This window comes from Acanthochromis polyacanthus, chromosome 15, assembly GCF_021347895.1.
Source record: "Acanthochromis polyacanthus isolate Apoly-LR-REF ecotype Palm Island chromosome 15, KAUST_Apoly_ChrSc, whole genome shotgun sequence".
In the NCBI taxonomy this organism is placed as follows: Eukaryota; Metazoa; Chordata; class Actinopteri; family Pomacentridae; genus Acanthochromis; species Acanthochromis polyacanthus.
In genome coordinates, this window is record NC_067127.1 from 32,882,522 (window position 1) to 32,901,211 (window position 18,690).

Genomic DNA, 18,690 nt, shown 5'->3' on the forward strand with positions numbered 1-18,690 from the left:
AAGATACACTAGTTTCTGTTTGTTAATTTCTCTGTTAAGTAATTTATGTTTTACTTAATTATAAATGCACGATTTTATTTATTATTATTATTATTATTAGATCCTTGTTTGTGTTTTATAGTCATACGTTCACTGGAATCAGTTGTCTTAAGTTGTTTCTTCATTTACCTGATTCTCTGACTTTCTGATTGGCCAGTTGAGCGCCATGTGACACTGAACGAGGAAGTAGGTTGAAAAGAAGGGAAGTAAACGTGTTGACTAGAAGTTATCCATCTCCGTGTCTGCCTTCGTTTTATACTTAGAGAGTGAGTCCAACACCACCAGCGAACCCTCACATCACATTTGGTGGCAGCGGTGGTGTTTTTTTTTTTGTGGTGGTGCTACACTTTTGGTGAGTTTTGTTCCAGTTACGAGTGGATATCGCCGTTTGTGCTGGTCGGACTTTTTTTTTTCTTCTCTCTCTGGAAGCGCGGCGGATTAACGACGCACGGCTCGTTTGGAGTTTTGGAGATATTACGGATTTCTGCACTTTACAATTCTTTTTTTGGGGGGGAACGGACTACTTTTCCCCGCTATGTCTGCTGATGAAAGTGATACCGTGCAGCAGCTGCGGTCTTCTTCCCCTCCACGGACAAGGTTGGTGTCTCATGGCGGGACGAATGCTGTCTCTGGTTCCTTAAAGATTGATCTGCCGTCCGCTTTTAAAGGCGATGGGACTGAATCTTTTTCAAGTTGGGCAAGACGTTTTGAAGTTGCAGTGCAGGCAATGTCTTCCCCTGATGCTGATCTGTCTGCCGTTTTGGCGTCAGTACTACCAACTCGTTTGATTGATGCGGCATTTTTGTACTGGGACAGTCTGCCTCTTTCCATAAAGGCTGACTATGAGTCAGTGAAGGACAAACTTAAAGACGTTTTTGGCCCTAAGCATTCTCTGGCCTTTTTCCAAACGCATGTCAATGCTCGTCCTCGTAAACCTGGAGAGAGTTTGGATGTTTATAGTGCAGATATCACTCGTCTGGTATTGGAAGCTTTTCCTGACTATGACAAAAACGCCTTGGAGGGTGAGAAATTTCGTCGTTTTGTTGCTGGCTTGGACCCCACTCTACAGTCCAAAATACATGAAATGGGGGCGAAGGACATGGATGATGCTGTCCGCATTGCCGGTCGCTGTGAAAGAGCACGAGCAGCTATGCAAATGACCACTGCTGGATTTCAATTTACACCACCATCAGAACAGGTGGCCATGGTTCGACCTAAGCCAGCTGAAGAGGAACTCCTGCATGCAGTTGAACAGCTCACGCTCGCAGTAAATACTTTGCAACATGAAGTGCAGCAGTTGAAAAACAAGCAAAGCTACCTCACTCAGCAGCTGGACTCCAGATCTGACAGGTCCACTTCCTGTGATGATCGTTTCAGGACGCGCAGCCCTTCTCCTTCACCATACCGTGCCAGACATCATTCCACTGCACGTTACTCACCTGATCAGTGTTATGATCGTCGCTCAGGTCCTCGCTACAGACATTCTTCTCCTGTCTACCGGGATTACGCTGAATGTGATCACCCTGGCAGACATGGACAATATCACTCTCCTTCACGGTCTTTTTCGCAGCACTCTAAGCACGATCGCTATGAGGACCCCCACAGATACGGACGCAGTCCTAGTCCAGCTCCTCCATGGAGACACAGGGATTCTAGTCCTCATGCTAGGAGCAGCGTTCGGTTTCAATCCCCTGACAGACATGCTCGCCCCAGTCATCAGGGAAACTTCAACTAGCTGCTGTTGAGGGGCAAACATCAGCTACAGTGGCCCAGCCCCAACTAGATGCTCTGCAGTCAGTGTCTGATGACCAGCTGCAGCATGATGAGTCAGTTTCAGCTAACATCCTTGCTATTGTGGATGGCGTTGAAGTTTGTGCTTTGATAGATTCTGGCTCTTTTGTGTGTATTGTTAGTGAAGACTTTCGGAACTCTCATCCAGCTTTGAGGAAACGGCCCATGGTGACCTCCTCTCTGCCAGCCCGTGCGGTTAACGGACAGCTGTTGGACATTTTAGGCAAATTGACTATTGGGATAAGACTTGGAAAACAAATCTGGCAGCAGGAGGTTGAGGTTCTTAGAGATGCTTGTCAACCAGTCCTACTGGGTTTAGATTTTTTGGTGAAACATCATGCCCTTCTTGACTTCAAAAACAAAGTGCTGCAACTGTGGGACATGACCATTCCATTGCTCCCCAAAGGACATGAAGTTGCTGCCTGCTGTAATGTGTCTGTGCTGGCACCCACAAAGATCCCTGCTCTGAGTGAAACCCTCATCACAGTTGGTGTGTCTGCAGCTACACCCGCTTCTCCAATGCCAACTGACTACTGTGGTGTTATGATGCCCAACCCGTCTTGTGACATCATGGTTGCACATTCAGTCAGTGCAGTTCAAAATGGCACAACTATGGTACGAGTTATAAACCCATCTAGAGACGATGTGGAGCTACATCCTGGCCAACACCTTGGTGAGTTTCATCCTGCCTCCTCTGTTGACATTATACCAGTCACTGAGTCCTGTTCTGCCACACTTCCAGCATATGATGCAGCATCATCTGTTCAGCTAGATGAAACAAACCTGACACCTCCTCAAATCCAGTCACTCAAATCGCTTCTTCAGAAATATTCTGCAGTATTCAGTAAAACTTCAGAAGACAGGGGCCGCACAGGTCTGATAAAGCATCAGATTCGCACTAGTGAGGCACTGCCAATTAAACAGAGGGCCTACAGAGTAACACCAGAACAGAGGGCTGAAATACAGACACAGGTCGACAAGCTCTTAAAGGCAGATGTGATTGAGGAGAGCTATAGCCCCTGGGCAGCCCCAGTTGTTTTAGTACGCAAGAAAAATGGCACCTGGCGCTTCTGCTTAGACTATAGAAAACTCAACATGGTGACAATTAAAGACTCCCATCCTCTTCCGAGAGTAGATGATGCTCTTGATGCTTTGTCAGGTTCTGCCTGGTTCTCCACTATGGACTTGCAACATGGTTACTGGCAAATTGAGCTGGAAGAGACAGACCGTGAAAAAACAGCATTCACAACTGGCAGTGGACTTTATCACTTCAAAGTTATGCCCATGGGTTTAACTAATGCACCAGCGACATGCCAGCGTCTAATGGAGATGGTACTACGTGGCCTCCCATGGAAAACATGTCTTGTGTATTTGGATGATGTCCTCATTTACAGCCGCTCTTTTAATGAGCATCTCCAACACTTAGAGGAAATACTGTCTAGATTTCAGTCAAGTGGTCTCAAACTGAACCCATCCAACTGCAGTTTTGCTAAAGATCAAGTACAGTTTTTGGGGCATGTGGTATCCAAAAATGGCATTCAACCAGACCCACGTAATGTCAAAAGTGTCCAAGACTGGCCCACTCCATGCTCAGTGACAGAAGTGCGAGCTTTCCTGGGACTTTGTTCCTATTACCGCAAGTTCATCAAGAACTTTGCGCATCATAGTGTTCCCCTGCACGCGCTCACGGAGAAAAATGCATCCTTCTGTTGGACTCCTCAATGTCAAGACGCATTCAGTTATCTAAAGCATGCACTGTCAAGTCCTCCAGTTGTTGCATTCCCTGATTTCACATTACCATTTTCTCTCTACACAGATGCTTCGGGTGCTGCGATTGGTGCTGTTCTTGCTCAGACACAAGTAGGTCAAGAGAAGGTAATAGCTTATGCTAGCCATGTCCTCACCAAAGCCGAAAGAAAGTGGTCAACATATGACAGAGAGCTTTTTGCTATAGTTTGGGCAGTAAGGCATTTTCGTCACTACCTGTACAAGCAACCTTTTGTCATTGTCACAGATCACAAGCCTCTCCTGGGTCTCCGGAAAATACCTATCGACAATGACAGAACTGGTTGTCGTGCACGCTGGGCGCTTGAGCTGGATCCTTTTGAATGGACTGTCATACACAAAGATGGCCACCGACATCTTAATGCGGATGCACTGTCACGTCGCCCTGCTGACCCTAGCCCACCTGCACCAGACATTCCTCAGCCAGCACTGGGCCATTTCGATGCTGAGAACGAACTTTCAACTTCTGTGAGTTCAAGTTTTTCTGTAAGCTCTGTGCACAGTTCCTTCAGTACTGACCCAATGCCAGTTTCAACAAATCCAGCTCAGCATTCAAACCGAGACCTGCAGCATGCTCCACAAACTATCTCTTCCACATCTGTCCTGCAACTCCCTGCAGAAGATCTTAAAATGGCGCAGCAACAGGATCCAATATTGTCAGAAGTTGTTAGCTGGAAAGCTAGAGGTCGGAAACCACCATACTGGCGTATGAGTAAACGCACAAGAGCTGAGAAAGTGCTATGGCAAGAATACCACAGACTGATTTTTCATGATGGTTTGCTCTGTCGTAAGGTGTACCACCCAGTCACTAAGTCAGTTTTGTATCAAGTTGTTGTGCCCCATGCTCTAAAAGACACTGTACTAAAACTGCTGCATGGGAGCCCAACGAGTGGTCACCTTTCAGCAGACAAAGTTTTGAAACATGCTCAGCAATTATGCTACTGGCCATTCATGTCACGTGATATTAAGCTGTGGTGTAAGCATTGTGTTCCCTGTGATGCCAGACGGAGCCCCACACCTCATCTTAAGGCACCCATGAAAACCATTGTCGCCACTGAGCCATTCCAGAAGGTGGCAGCTGATATCCTGGAGCTCCCAATCACAAGCCAGGGTAACAGATATGTCTTAGTGGTTCAAGATTATTTTTCCAAATATGTCAATCTTTATGCCATCCCAGACCAGCGCTCCACAACAGTTGCAAAGTGTTTATTTGAAAACTACATATGTGAGCATGGTGTTCCTGAGATGCTGCATACAGACCAAGGTCGCCAGTTTGAGTCTGACCTGCTGAAACAGCTGTGTGGCCTGCTGGGCATCCGTAAGACACGAACTACTCCATATCACCCACAATGTGACGGCATGGTAGAGAGATTCAATAGAACTCTTATTGATCAGCTAGCCAAGTCACTTTTGCAACAACCTGGTGAATGGGATAATTGTCTTAACTTGGTTGCTTTGGCTTATAATACTAGCCCTCATTCAACAACAGGCTTCACTCCATTCTTCCTCACGCATGGCCATGAAGCCAGAACGCCTGTCAACCTGCTGTTGCCTAACTGTATGCCATCCTCCTCTACTCCAGGGTCCCCAGCTGACTATGTGGCACAGTTGACACACAAGCTGCAGTCAGCCTTTCATTATGCCACTTGGAACAGTGACCATGCACACAATCAGCAAAAACGGCAGTATGACAAGGATGTCAGGCATGCGCCGTATGCTTCTGGTGATCTTGTGTGGCTGAATGATCCCGCAACATCGAAACATAAACTGGCACCTCATTGGAAAGGCCCCTTTGTTGTACTGGAGTGTTTGGGATCGGATGTGGATTCTCCTGGTGTGACGTACAGGATTCGTTATCTCCTGGATCACTCTGACAAGTTCCAGACTGTCCATTACAACCGGCTGCGACCTTACAATGCTCCTGTACCAGAGCCCGGACATGAGACGCCTGCCCCTGACCCATCGTGGCAGCCTCTGTCCTCATCTTTGACTGCTTTGTCAGGTGCTTTGCCTTTTAAATCCTCCAGGTCTGCTGTGCAATCGAACAACGGGGTGCCAGGCTGTGGTGATGAAGCACTTGTGAATCAACAGACGTGCCAGCCTGGACCGCAGTCTCCTTTTGGTTCCTCTTCTCCTGTCATCCCTGTGGTGGATGGTGGACAGTCTTCCCTCTCTGACCAGGTGGGAGTATCTCAATCTAACCTGTGTTCTGCTCCTTTTGTTGCTTCAGGCCGAGGTTCCGATGTCTCGCTGCGTCCAGGAAGACGTGCAGTTCGGCCTCCTGAATACCTTCGGGACTATGTTCTTAAATGATGCTGTTGTTTGTTCTTTCTGCAATGTGTTTTATGTGAAACGAGGACGTTTCTTTAGTGAGTGAGGGAGGAAATGTAAGATACACTAGTTTCTGTTTGTTAATTTCTCTGTTAAGTAATTTATGTTTTACTTAATTATAAATGCACGATTTTATTTATTATTATTATTATTATTAGATCCTTGTTTGTGTTTTATAGTCATACGTTCACTGGAATCAGTTGTCTTAAGTTGTTTCTTCATTTACCTGATTCTCTGACTTTCTGATTGGCCAGTTGAGCGCCATGTGACACTGAACGAGGAAGTAGGTTGAAAAGAAGGGAAGTAAACGTGTTGACTAGAAGTTATCCATCTCCGTGTCTGCCTTCGTTTTATACTTAGAGAGTGAGTCCAACACCACCAGCGAACCCTCACATCACAGCAGCATTAAGCGCATTTATTAACTGTCTTTAAAAAAAAGAGCCCAAACTATACTGTGTTGCCTCTCAGGCATATTTTATGTTTCTGTGTTATATTGCTTTAAAATGAATGGATAAATATGTGATTTAGTTCACAATGGCAGTAAAAACATAAAAATGTTGACTTAGAGGATTTTATTTTGAAAGTCGCGCTGTTAACGACATCACTTCCTGTTAGATCGTCGGGTCTTTTCCTGTTTTATGTGATCGCTGTTTGCTCAGAGAATACGGCAGAGACGCTATGCATACGCTAATGAGTTAGCCATCTCCTATAACACATTGTCCAGGCAACGCCGTAAGTTCATATGGAATGATTAAGTTGTTAAAAAGCATAAATAGTAAGATTTAGTTTAAAAAATGACATTATTTGTGTTAGAAAACCACATTAGTGGCATGTAATCTGCATGTTTAGAAACAGTGTGACAATGATCATTTCTGTTGCTCGTGCCTGTACAGTGACACCAGGTCACAGTTGAAGTTGTCATACGTGTAACATGTACAATACGTGTACATATTAATTATGTATTTTGTATGTTTTTTGCCACAGTTTTCACCTCGTGTTATTGAAGATTTGGGAGTAAACGGTCAGCGCCACCACGACTCTGTCTTCATTGACCGAAGTTTAGCTTGGTGTTTAATCAGAGTTTTTACACTTTGCTGAGAACACTACAGTGAAAAGGCGGCACTCAATATTTCAACATGGCAGCCAGCAACAGGTCGTCTGTGGCAAGCGCTAAAAGCAATGCAACCTCGGCATCATCTGCAAGCGCAGCTCGTGCCAGAGCTAAAGCAGAAGCCGCTAAGGTGAGAGCTGCATATGCTAGCCAGGAGGCTAAGTTAAAAATGGAAAAGGCTGCTAGAGAAGCAGAAAGGAAGACAAGAGATGCTCAAAACGAATTGGAATCGGCTAGACTCGATACAGAGCTGGAAGTATTAACACTAAAGCGTGAAGCTGAAGCAGCTGTCGCAGAAGCACAAGTGCTGGAAGAGGTAATAGAAATGCACGGCATACTGGAAAATGAAAAGGCTGAGTCAGATGAGAGGTTTAAACTGCAACGTACTGGTGAATATGTTCACTCTCAAATTGAACAGAATCATCCTACTTTTCCACCAACACCAGTCCCACCTGTTAAACCTCCAGACCATGCGGAATCACAGGACAGCTTCAGAACATGGCATCCACCTGCAAGTGCAGCAGAATTCCAAACTGCTAATCTCAAGCCCAAACCTGAAGTAGACAATGAAGCATACTTACCTGCACCAAACCCATATCAGCTGAACAGAGTTGAGTCAAAGAACAATATTAAAAGGGCAGACTCTCAACTACACATACATGCTCAGTCACACACACCACAACACACGCATCCATCTTGTATACTACCGCCTTCCAATTCTCTGGCACAGTATTTAGCAAGACGAGATCTCATAACATCAGGACTGTACCAGTTTGATGATAAGCCAGAGAATTTCCGTGCATGGCAGTCTTCATTCATAAATGCAGTGGCTGAAGTTCAACTCACAGCATCACAAGAACTAGACCTCATGACCAAATGGTTAGGAAAAGAGTCCAGCCAACATGTGAGGCGTATACGCTCGGTGCACGTGAACAGTGCCGATCGAGCTCTGCGCAAAGCATGGGACAGACTACACGAGTGCTACGCTGCTCCTGAGATAATTGAGCAATCACTGTTCCAGAGGCTAGACAGCTTTCCAAAGATTTTGGCCAAAGAACACGCCAAATTACATGAACTTGGAGATTTGCTTTTGGAGATAGAAGGAGCCAAAGAAGATGGATATCTCACTGGGCTGTCGTATCTTGATACCTCCAGAGGTATTGGACCAATCATAGACAAGCTGCCACATGGGCTTCAGGAGAAGTGGATGTCATCTGGGTCGTGGTACAAAGAGGAGAACAAGGGTTGCTTCCCTCCCTTTAAGTTCTTTTGTGACTTTGTGTGTCATGAGGCAAAGAAACGTAATGACCCTAGCTTCATGCGTCAAAGCAGTGGTGCAAACTCCACCAAACACGAAAAATCGCCTGTGAAAAGTTTCAACACCAACAGATCTATCACAGTTCACAAAACAGATGTCTCTACAACTGACAGCGATCCTAACAAGAACTGTCCGCTGCACAATAAACCCCATCCACTCAAAAAATGCAGGACATTCAGAAACAAATCTATTGATGACAGGAAGGCCCTTCTAAAACAGAAAGGAGTATGCTTCAAGTGTTGCTCTTCAACTTCCCATGTTGCCAGAGACTGCAAATCTTCTGTGAAGTGTTCAGAGTGTGAAAGCAGCTATCATGACGCAGCTATGCACCCTGGCCCACCACTGCAACCCACTAAGGCTCCTTTGCTGCCACCAGAGAACAGCGGGGAGGGAGAAGATGATTCTAATGTAACCAATGTCAGAACAAGCTGTACAGAGGTTTGTGGCCTGGGTCAGTTGGGTCGCTCCTGCTCAAAGATCTGCCTTGCAAAGGTTTTCCCTGAACATTCAAAACACAAAGCCATTAAGGCTTATGTAATCTTGGACGATCAGAGCAATCGTTCCTTAGCCAGACCAGAGTTCTTTGAGCTGTTTGGTGTTAAAGACAAACCACTCCTGTATCATCTCAGAACATGCTCCGGCATTATGGAAACTCATGGCAGAAAGGCAGAAGGGTTCCAGGTAGAGTCACTGGATGGCAAAGTCGTCATCTCCCTTCCACCACTCCTCGAGTGTCTTGAAATCCCAAACAATCGAGTTGAGATCCCGACACCAAGTGCTGTGTTGAATCAGCCTCATCTTCATCACATTGCCAAACACATCCCTGAACTGGACCCAGAAGCAGAAATACTCCTACTGCTCGGAAGAGATGTGCTTAGAGCACACAAGGTCAGACAACAGGTAAACGGGCCGCATAACGCCCCCTTTGCACAACGTCTCGATCTAGGCTGGGTGGTGATAGGAGAGGTGTGCTGAGGTAATGTGCATAAGCCGACAGTTGACACATTCAAGACACATGTTCTAGATGGTGGTCGCCATTCCATTTTTCAGCCTTGTATGAGCTTCATACAAGTTAAAGAAACACAACCGAGTTTTAACAACTCAAGAAAAGTGTCAGAGAAGATGCTAGGACTCACAGTGTTTGACCAAACAGAACATGATAACAAACCTGCTCCATCAATAGAAGATGTTGCTTTTCTGAAGATCATGGACGCCAATGTCTGCAGAGATAACACCAACCACTGGGTTGCCCCATTGCCATTTAAAGAGACACGGCAGCATTTGCCAAACAACAAAGAACTTGCAGTCAAACGATTTGAATGTTTGCGACGACAATTCAAGAGGAAACCTGAGATGGAGAAACAATATGTGGCTTTCATGGACAAGATTTTCACCAACAGTCACGCAGAAGTGGCACCGCCATTGAAAGAGGATGAGGAGTGCTGGTATCTCCCATCATTTGGGGTTTATCACCCGCAGAAGCCCGAACAGATCAGGGTCGTTTTTGATTCCAGCGCGCAATATTGTGGTGTCTCCCTCAATGATGTGCTTCTGACAGGCCCCGACCTGAACAACTCCCTTCTAGGCGTCCTTTTACGCTTCAGAAAGGAAAGAGTAGCGATCCTTGCTGACATTCAACAGATGTTTCATTGTTTTCTCGTGCAGGAAAACCACCGCAACTTTCTTCGTTTCTTGTGGCACGAGGATAACGACCTCAGTAAGGCGGTAGTCGACTACCGCATGAGGGTTCATGTATTTGGCAATTCACCATCCCCTGCTGTAGCCACTTATGGCCTGCGAAGAGCCATTGCTGAAGGTGCCCAGAAGTATGGCGCTGACACGGTGAAGTTCGTGGAAAGACACTTCTACGTAGATGATGGCTTGGTGTCTCTGTCATCTGATGCAGAAGCAATTGACCTGCTCCAGCGAACTCAGGCTTCACTAGCTGAGTCAAACCTTCGTTTACACAAGTTTGTCTCAAACAGTCCAGGAGTTATCAGAGCCTTCCCACCTGAAGACTGTGTTCCAGTCATCAAGGATCTGGATTTGAGCGGAGACACCATACCTATGCAGCGTAGCTTGGGTCTGCTGTGGGAGATCAGAACAGACACATTCACGTTCTCCGCATCAACTGTTGTCAAACCCTTCACCCGATGTGGAGTCCTCTCCACTGTCAACAGTGTTTTCGATCCCCTGGGGTTGTTGGCACCTGTTACAATCCAGGGAAGGGCTCTTCTTAGGGAAGTCACCTCAGAAGTATCCAGCTGGGATTCGCCCCTCCCAGAAGAAAAACGGAAGAAATGGGAAACCTGGAGGGATTCCCTTCAAATCTTAAAAGAGCTTCATGTGCCACGCACGTACACACCAACCTCACTCGTCAAAGTTGTGCACACAGAATTGTGTGTGTTCTCAGATGCCTCAACCAAAGCCATTGGAGCTGTTGCTTATCTGAGAGTAGTTCAGGAGGATGGAAGAACTGAAGTAGGACTTGTTATGGGCAAAGCCAAATTAGCACCTCGGTCTGAACCCACAATCCCAAGGCTTGAGCTCTGTGCCGCTGTCCTCGCAGTAGAGATGGCGGATCTCATACAAGAAGAGCTAGACCTGAAATTGGATGCTATCAGGTTCTTCACTGACAGCAAGGTGGTGCTCGGGTACATTTATAATGTGACGAAACGCTTCTACACATATGTACACAACAGAGTACAACGTATCCGACAATCTTCCAAACCAGAACAATGGCACTACGTGTGCTCGGAGAAAAACCCAGCGGACCATGCATCGAGATCCTTACCTGCATCTCTTCTTGCACAGAGTTCCTGGTTCACCGGACCTTCATTCCTGCATCAACCATCGGAAGAGGTATCGCAAAGTGAGACATTTGAGCTCATTGAACCAGAAAATGACTCAGAGATCCGTCAACAAGTACATACCTACACTACTCACCTGAAGGAACCTGTACTTACCTCTGATCGTTTCCAGCGCTTTTCCACCTTCACTTCTCTACAACGAGCAGCTGCCCTCCTTATCCACATGGCGAGATCTCACATACATTCCAATCAAAGCAGTGGATGCACAGGATGGCACAGATGTAACTTGTCTCGTACTGCTGATGAGATGGCTCAAGCAAAAGAGATCATCCTAAGAGCAGCGCAAAAATCATCCTTTGCAAAAGAGCTGTCAGCTCTTCAAGCTGATAAAGTGGTACCAACGAGCAGCCCTCTGCACAAGCTCAGTCCAACCTTAGAAGGTAATCTTATCTGTGTTGGAGGCAGACTGAAACATTCTCAGCTTCCATATGAAGTGAAGAACCCAGTACTCCTAGCCAAAGATAGCCACATTTCCCTACTGCTTGTGCGACATCACCACGAGCAGGTGAAACACCAGGGTCGACATCTCACCGAAGGTGCTGTAAGGGGAGGTGGACTGTGGATTTTGGGTGTTAAGCGCCTAATCAGTTCAGTTCTTCACAAATGCATAACCTGCCGAAAGCTGCGTGGAAGAATGGAGGAACAACGTATGGCTGACCTGCCACCCGAACATCTCAAGGTTTGCCCTCCCTTCACATACGTGGGCCTCGATGTCTTCGGGCCTTGGTCCATTGTAACCAGGCGCACCAGAGGAGGACAGGCAGAGAGTAAAAGGTGGGCAATCATGTTCAGTTGTCTAAGCTCAAGAGCTGTTCACATCGAACTAATCGAATCTATGGACACCTCCAATTGCATAAACGCTCTCAGGCGTTTCTTTGCACTCAGAGGCCCTGCAAGGGAACTTCAGTCTGATTGTGGCACCAATTTTATTGGAGCTAGCAAGGAGTTGGAGATGAACACAACTGTGCAGAAATACCTCAGTGATCAAGGATGCAGCTGGAAGTTCAGAACTCCTCAGGCTTCCCACATGGGGGGCTCATGGGAACGCATGATTGGTGTGGCTAGGAGAATCCTTAATTCAATGCTTTTGCAGCAAAAGAGTCGTCTAACCCATGAGGTGCTCTCGACGCTAATGGCAGAAGTCACAGCCATCATCAATGCACGCCCACTCTTACCCGTGTCTACAGATCCACAACAGCCTTTTATCCTCTCACCAGCAATGCTCCTTACACAGAAGTCAGGAGTTCCACCTCCTCCTGGAGACTTCTCGGACAAGAACTTCTATACAAAACAATGGAGACAAGTTCAAGCACTTGCGAACCAGTTCTGGACTCGTTGGAGCCACAAATACCTACCATCTTTACAACGAAGACAAAAATGGACAGTGCCACGCAGAAACCTTCAAGCAGGAGATCTGGTTCTCCTCAGGGACAAACAGGCCATTCGTAACTCTTGGCCCATGGCCATGGTCACTGCAACTTTTCCTGGGAAGGATGGACATGTGAGAAAAGTTGAGATAAAAACAACTGATCAAAGTGATACAAGAACCTTTCATAGGCCAGTTGCAGTCTTGCTTTTGCCTAAGGACTAATGTTTGAATTCCCTCAAGTTCATAGTGGCCTCACATAGGCCAGGCGGGGAGTGTGTTGCCTCTCAGGCATATTTTATGTTTCTGTGTTATATTGCTTTAAAATGAATGGATAAATATGTGATTTAGTTCACAATGGCAGTAAAAACATAAAAATGTTGACTTAGAGGATTTTATTTTGAAAGTCGCGCTGTTAACGACATCACTTCCTGTTAGATCGTCGAGTCTTTTCCTGTTTTATGTGATCGCTGTTTGCTCAGAGAATACGGCAGAGACGCTATGCATACGCTAATGAGTTAGCCATCTCCTATAACACATTGTCCAGGCAACGCCGTAAGTTCATATGGAATGATTAAGTTGTTAAAAAGCATAAATACTAAGATTTAGTTTAAAAAATGACATTATTTGTGTTAGAAAACCACATTAGTGGCATGTAATCTGCATGTTTAGAAACAGTGTGACAATGATCATTTCTGTTGCTCGTGCCTGTACAGTGACACCAGGTCACAGTTGAAGTTGTCATACGTGTAACATGTACAATACGTGTACATATTAATTATGTATTTTGTATGTTTTTTGCCACAGTTTTCACCTCGTGTTATTGAAGATTTGGGAGTAAACGGTCAGCGCCACCACGACTCTGTCTTCATTGACCGAAGTTTAGCTTGGTGTTTAATCAGAGTTTTTACACTTTGCTGAGAACACTACATATACCATTTATGAGGGCCAAAAAGTGCAAACAGAAGTCAGATTTTTTAACATTTCAGTGGAAAAATAACCAAATTTGAGCTTCAAAATCATTTTATTCTTCATGTCTCATTTTTAAAAATGCCCAAACTAAAGTGTTTAATCAAAGAAATTTTACTTTCATGGGTTTTTTGTTGCCTTCTAACATCTTTTCATAATGCACAAAAGATATTTCTGAGTTTTCTCTCTTTCTTTATGGTCTAACCCTGTTTCCATAGAGGTGCCAAAAATTATATTGCAGTGAAAATTGAGGCCATAATAGTGAAAATGTGACAGGAGCAACAAAAAAGTTTTTAAAAAAAAGTATCCGGAGGGTTAAGTTCTGCCTACTGCTCATGTGCACCAACTCTGTTTACATATTTATGTTTTTGAGGATTTAAAAAAAATACTTTATTTAATTTGTATTAAGTGTCCCATTTTCTATTTTTTTAAGCTGGGAATCACCAATTGAAATGTCACTGTATGGAAACACAATGACAATAAAGATTCTTGATTCTTAAAATAATTCAAAGCAATGACATGTTTTTCTTTTCATACGGGCTTGTGCGAAACTGCGTCTCACTGAACATTTATAAAATAGAAATTGCTTTTATTTTGGTCCATGTGGGCTGATTCACACATTGTCAGTGTAAATATAGTCTGAAGAATCACATCCTGCCAGGTGAGTCACAACTGCTGTTGGGGAACATTTGTTTTCTGTCTGACCCTGATCAAGCTTTCATTCACCTCAAAGTTTAGGCCACTAAACTCATCAGTATTTTCCCTTTTTGTTCCAGATTACCTGCATGTTTAACACTAAGCTAAAGCACCGTTTGTCCTCTGTCCTCTCCTCAGATCTGTGGCAGGTTCGTGTCGTGTTCGCCGTTCTGGGAAAAGGCTTCTCAGAAGCTGCCTTCACTACCATCTTCCTCTACACCACTGAGCTTTACCCCACAGTCATTAGGTCAGTGCTGCAGAAACAACCGAGAGCCACTTAGCTCAGGTCACAGGTGATTATTATGAAGATTACATCAAACCTTAACTGCAGTTAAGGTCAGACTGATTAACCTTTAGTCAGCCTTTGATGCTGCTTTTCAGTTGACCTTTTCTGCCTGCAGCCAGCGGTAAAAGTAAAAGTACCAGAAATCCTGTATGAAAAATCCTACTTCAATAAAAGTATGTGGGTATGTGCAGCCAAATATTGTTGAAGTATTAAATGAAAAGTTCTGGTTTGGTCCAGAACTTATTATATATAACATCTTTAGATTATCAGTAGTGAAGCATTAGTGTGTCAGCAGCAGGTTTAAACCACTTTATATTCAGCTTTTAATATAAAAAAAACAAATAAATCAGAGCTCTGCTCTTGGTTTTGCTCTAATCTTTGTTTTTTGGTGAAATAGTGCATGATTATATAGAAAAGGAAGAAGTTTGGAGGTTAAAGATTTATGATGCAGCACGTAAACATCAAACATATGATGCAGCTTTTTGTAGGAAACGAGTTTAATCTTAAACTTTATTTTTTAAAAGCTTGCTACACTACATCGACGTCTTCAAGTCACTGAAGCTGTCAGATAAACGTAATATACTAAAAAAATAGAATCTTTTCCTCTAAAAAATTGTGCTGTTTATGATTTTGTTATCGTGGCAGGTTGATGAAAGGTTGATGAAAGCCTTTTTTTCCACTGAACTGGTAGATAGAGGACAAGCTCAGAAGCAAGTTAAAAATGTAAATAGTCAAATATCTACAGGATTTAGAGCCATTATAGTGGTAACAAAAATCATGTTTTACATTATCAGTCACACCTGCTGGCTCCTACATGTTGTACAACTTACCAAAGGTTTCTAATTTCTTTGTAAACTACTCAAAAAATCAAACTTTTTTGCCATCTGCCTGCATGAAAAACAAAACACACCGTGTCAAACATTTCTTTGTCAGATCATTAGCACGGCCTCCTCAGTCACAATCCTTGGACCACGCAAAACAGATCTTTCGTACTATCCCTGTTGTTGCCCTCAGTGAGGAAGAGGGTTATGATGGTTCTGGAGTCCCTCTTGCATCAGAAAAGTGCAAGAAATATCTGAAAACCCCAAACGCAGAAGACTCCATCATCATTCCAGATGAAGAGACACAGGAAATGGAGAAAGTGGATCTAGGTGATGAGATCCAGACTGACCTACGACAGTGGGTGACAGAAAGTGAGGAGAGTGAGCACCTGTTGCACCTAATGGGGATCGAGTTAATATTCACTTCCTCCCTGAGATGATTCCCCATATACTACACTTGCAAGTTACTTACCACTCTGGACAGGAATAATTGTCCCTCTCTTCCAAAGCACCAGCATCACAGCAAGCTAAGCCAAAGCTGAAGCCGAGTTCTTTTTCATTTTCAAACAGTCACCTTCTTCTGTGTCCTCTGAGAAGTCACAGTTCCTTTTTCTCAGCCATTTAACTATACGGATCATGTTCTGACCTCATGGCCTGCCTGCTGAGAAATATTGACTTTTCTACCAGTAGGTGGCAACCTATTGACAGTATAAATGAAGCATACTCAAAATAACACGTAAAACAGGAAATTAATTTATAAAAACAAACATCTGTCCTGAGACAACTACAGTAATAACAATGACTATATATAATTTAATAAAACTCCACATAGAAAAACTTGGCTCCCTACAAAGACAATATAGGTATAAATAAATCACTTCACCGCCAATGTCACAGGTTTTGCAGAAAAAAATAAGAGATTTCCCTTGTGTTCCTTCCTGCATCGTAAACATCCAACAACTTCACTGACTGAACCAGTTAACAAGAACACACTGAAACATACAAAACCTACACGAAACTAAAATGGTAAAAAGACTGTATTTATATAGTGCTTTACTGTACCTGAAACAATACCCAAAGCGCTTTACATTATACATCACATTCACCTATTCACACACTGATGGAGGAAGCTGCCATGCAAGGTGCTAACCACGACCCATCAGGACCCATCAGCAGTTAGGGGTTCAGCAGCCCTCCAGTTACAAGACGGTCACTTTACCCACTGAGCCATATCGCCCCGTAAAATCACAACAAGTGTATAAAAGAGTGGACATTGTAAAAAGTGCAGAACGCTGTAGCAGCTGGTGAAAGCCACTGCGACAGATGGTGGTGCTGATGTCCGTGGCGCAGACCACAGACGTCATCAGTTTGAGTCAAGATATGTGATCGTCTGTAAATAAAACTTGTAATATCTCAGAACCATCGCAGTACAAACAAAAATATTAATGTCACAAATCAGCAGACATTAAGCACTAAAAAAGTAGACCAGTCTGGTTCATTTTGGAGCAAGCAAGGATGATGACCTCTGAATGACCTAAAAATAATCTTTAATATCTCAAAAACCATAGCAACACAAACGGAAATTTTAATGGCACAAATCAGCACAAACGAAGCACCAACCACTAACCTGTTAGCTTGGATTTTTTATGTGGGTGGGGGTCAGCTTCACTGAGCTCCAGAAGCGGCTTTTGTAAAGTGTAAAAATTACAGAGAAGACATTAACTGCATTTTTTCTGTAAAAATAAGTGCTTTTATAAATTTGTCCACTGCACTGCCACGACTTCTATGTGTTCTTCATGCATAAATTGTCTACATTTACAAGGCAGGGGATAACAACCTTTTGTCTTATTAGTTTCCACTTTAGTGGGTGTGTTGTGAGGGTGAGAGTAACTGCACAGACGTGGAAATGAGCGCAAATTCAAAACAATTTCTAGACCATGACAAGTTATTTTGATCATAAAGTACAGTCATTGCTCATTGTTCTTTTGTCATTTTGTGTCTCTTCGTTGTGATATTGTGTCTTGTTTTTGTTGTTTTTTGTTTGAATTTTTTCGTTTGTCTCATGTTTTTGTTGTTTTGTTTCTATTTTTTTTTCATTTTGTTTCCTTTTGTCTCGCTTGTGCTTTTTTAATTTTTGTCATTTTGTGTTTTTCTTTATTCATTGTTTTGTGTATTTTTGTCCATTTTTGTTGCTTTTTAACTTTTCTGTCTAAATTTTTGTCTCGTTTTTGTTTTGTGTCATTTGTCTCATTTTCTGTTGTTTTGTGTCTCATTTTTGTCAATTTGCATCTCATTTTTGTAATATCTTGTCTTGTTTTGGTCTTTTTTTTTGCTTTTTGTCTAATTTTTTTGTTTTGATCATAAAGTTAAACACTACATCATTCAGTTCCAGATGTCTGTGACTAAATGTTTTGTGTCTTTGTAGAAACTCTGTGATCTGTAAGTTGTAATGTGTAGCCTAAATGAGAAACTGAGGCTTAATATTGTTGAAATTTCACTTCTTTTTCTGAAAAAAATTCAGTTTGTTTATAATGTTTTGAAAAAACAAGAATGTTTATTAAACATGAAAAGGCAAATATTAGAACTTGTGGTTGTTTATAGGTTATATGATGTAATGTTACTGACCTGGTCCATCGAGGTCAAAAAGGGCTACATGTGAACCCTGAACTAAAATGAGTTTGACACTCCTGGTCTAGATATAACTTAGATAATGTATAGTAAGATGTTATAGTTTACTTTGTGTGTTTCCAGGCAGAATGGTTTGGGCTACACCAACTTCTTGAGTCGTCTGGGAGTGTCGATGGCTCCTCTCATCCTGATGCTGGAGGACGTTTGGCCTTTTCTTCCTCAGGTCATCATCTGCTCCGTGGCCTTCGTCTGCGGCCTCGTGGCTCTGCTGCTCCCAGAAACTCTCAATGTGAGGCTGCCAGAGACGATAGACGACGCAGAGCAGCCAAGGTTAGCGAACTAATCAGTGAAAAACTCAAATCCCGTGGGGAAAAAGCTTATATTAGAGTCACGTTGGCGTCATCTAGTGGTAGTTCTGAGCATGACATGGGTTCTTTATTTAAAAATTGAACATGAGCAACAAAAAATGCTTGGATTCAACAACAATTAGTTTGCAGCATAATGATTGGTTTATAAGTCGACTACTCAAATGGCAAATTGTTTCAACAAGTATAAAGATTTTTTACTATGTGCTAAATTGAGTTTTTTGGTTGACAGGTGAAGTTTTTTCACTCAAATGTTCAAGTTTTTGGCTTTTTCATGATTATAAAAAAAATTCATGCTGTAGCCAATAACACAT

General features: G+C 43.4%; 1 protein-coding gene across 1 annotated transcript in view; it reads left to right on the plus strand.

Moving 5' to 3' along the window:
• The window catches only part of LOC110972639 (solute carrier family 22 member 7-like), a 51,132-nt gene that overhangs the window by 31,541 nt on the left and 901 nt on the right, over window positions 1-18,690 (plus strand). The window contains exons 8-9 of the mRNA XM_051960154.1: window positions 14,415-14,523; window positions 18,135-18,341. Of these exons, the coding sequence (XP_051816114.1) occupies window positions 14,415-14,523; window positions 18,135-18,341 (316 nt within the window). The remainder of the gene's footprint in view (window positions 1-14,414; window positions 14,524-18,134; window positions 18,342-18,690) is intronic.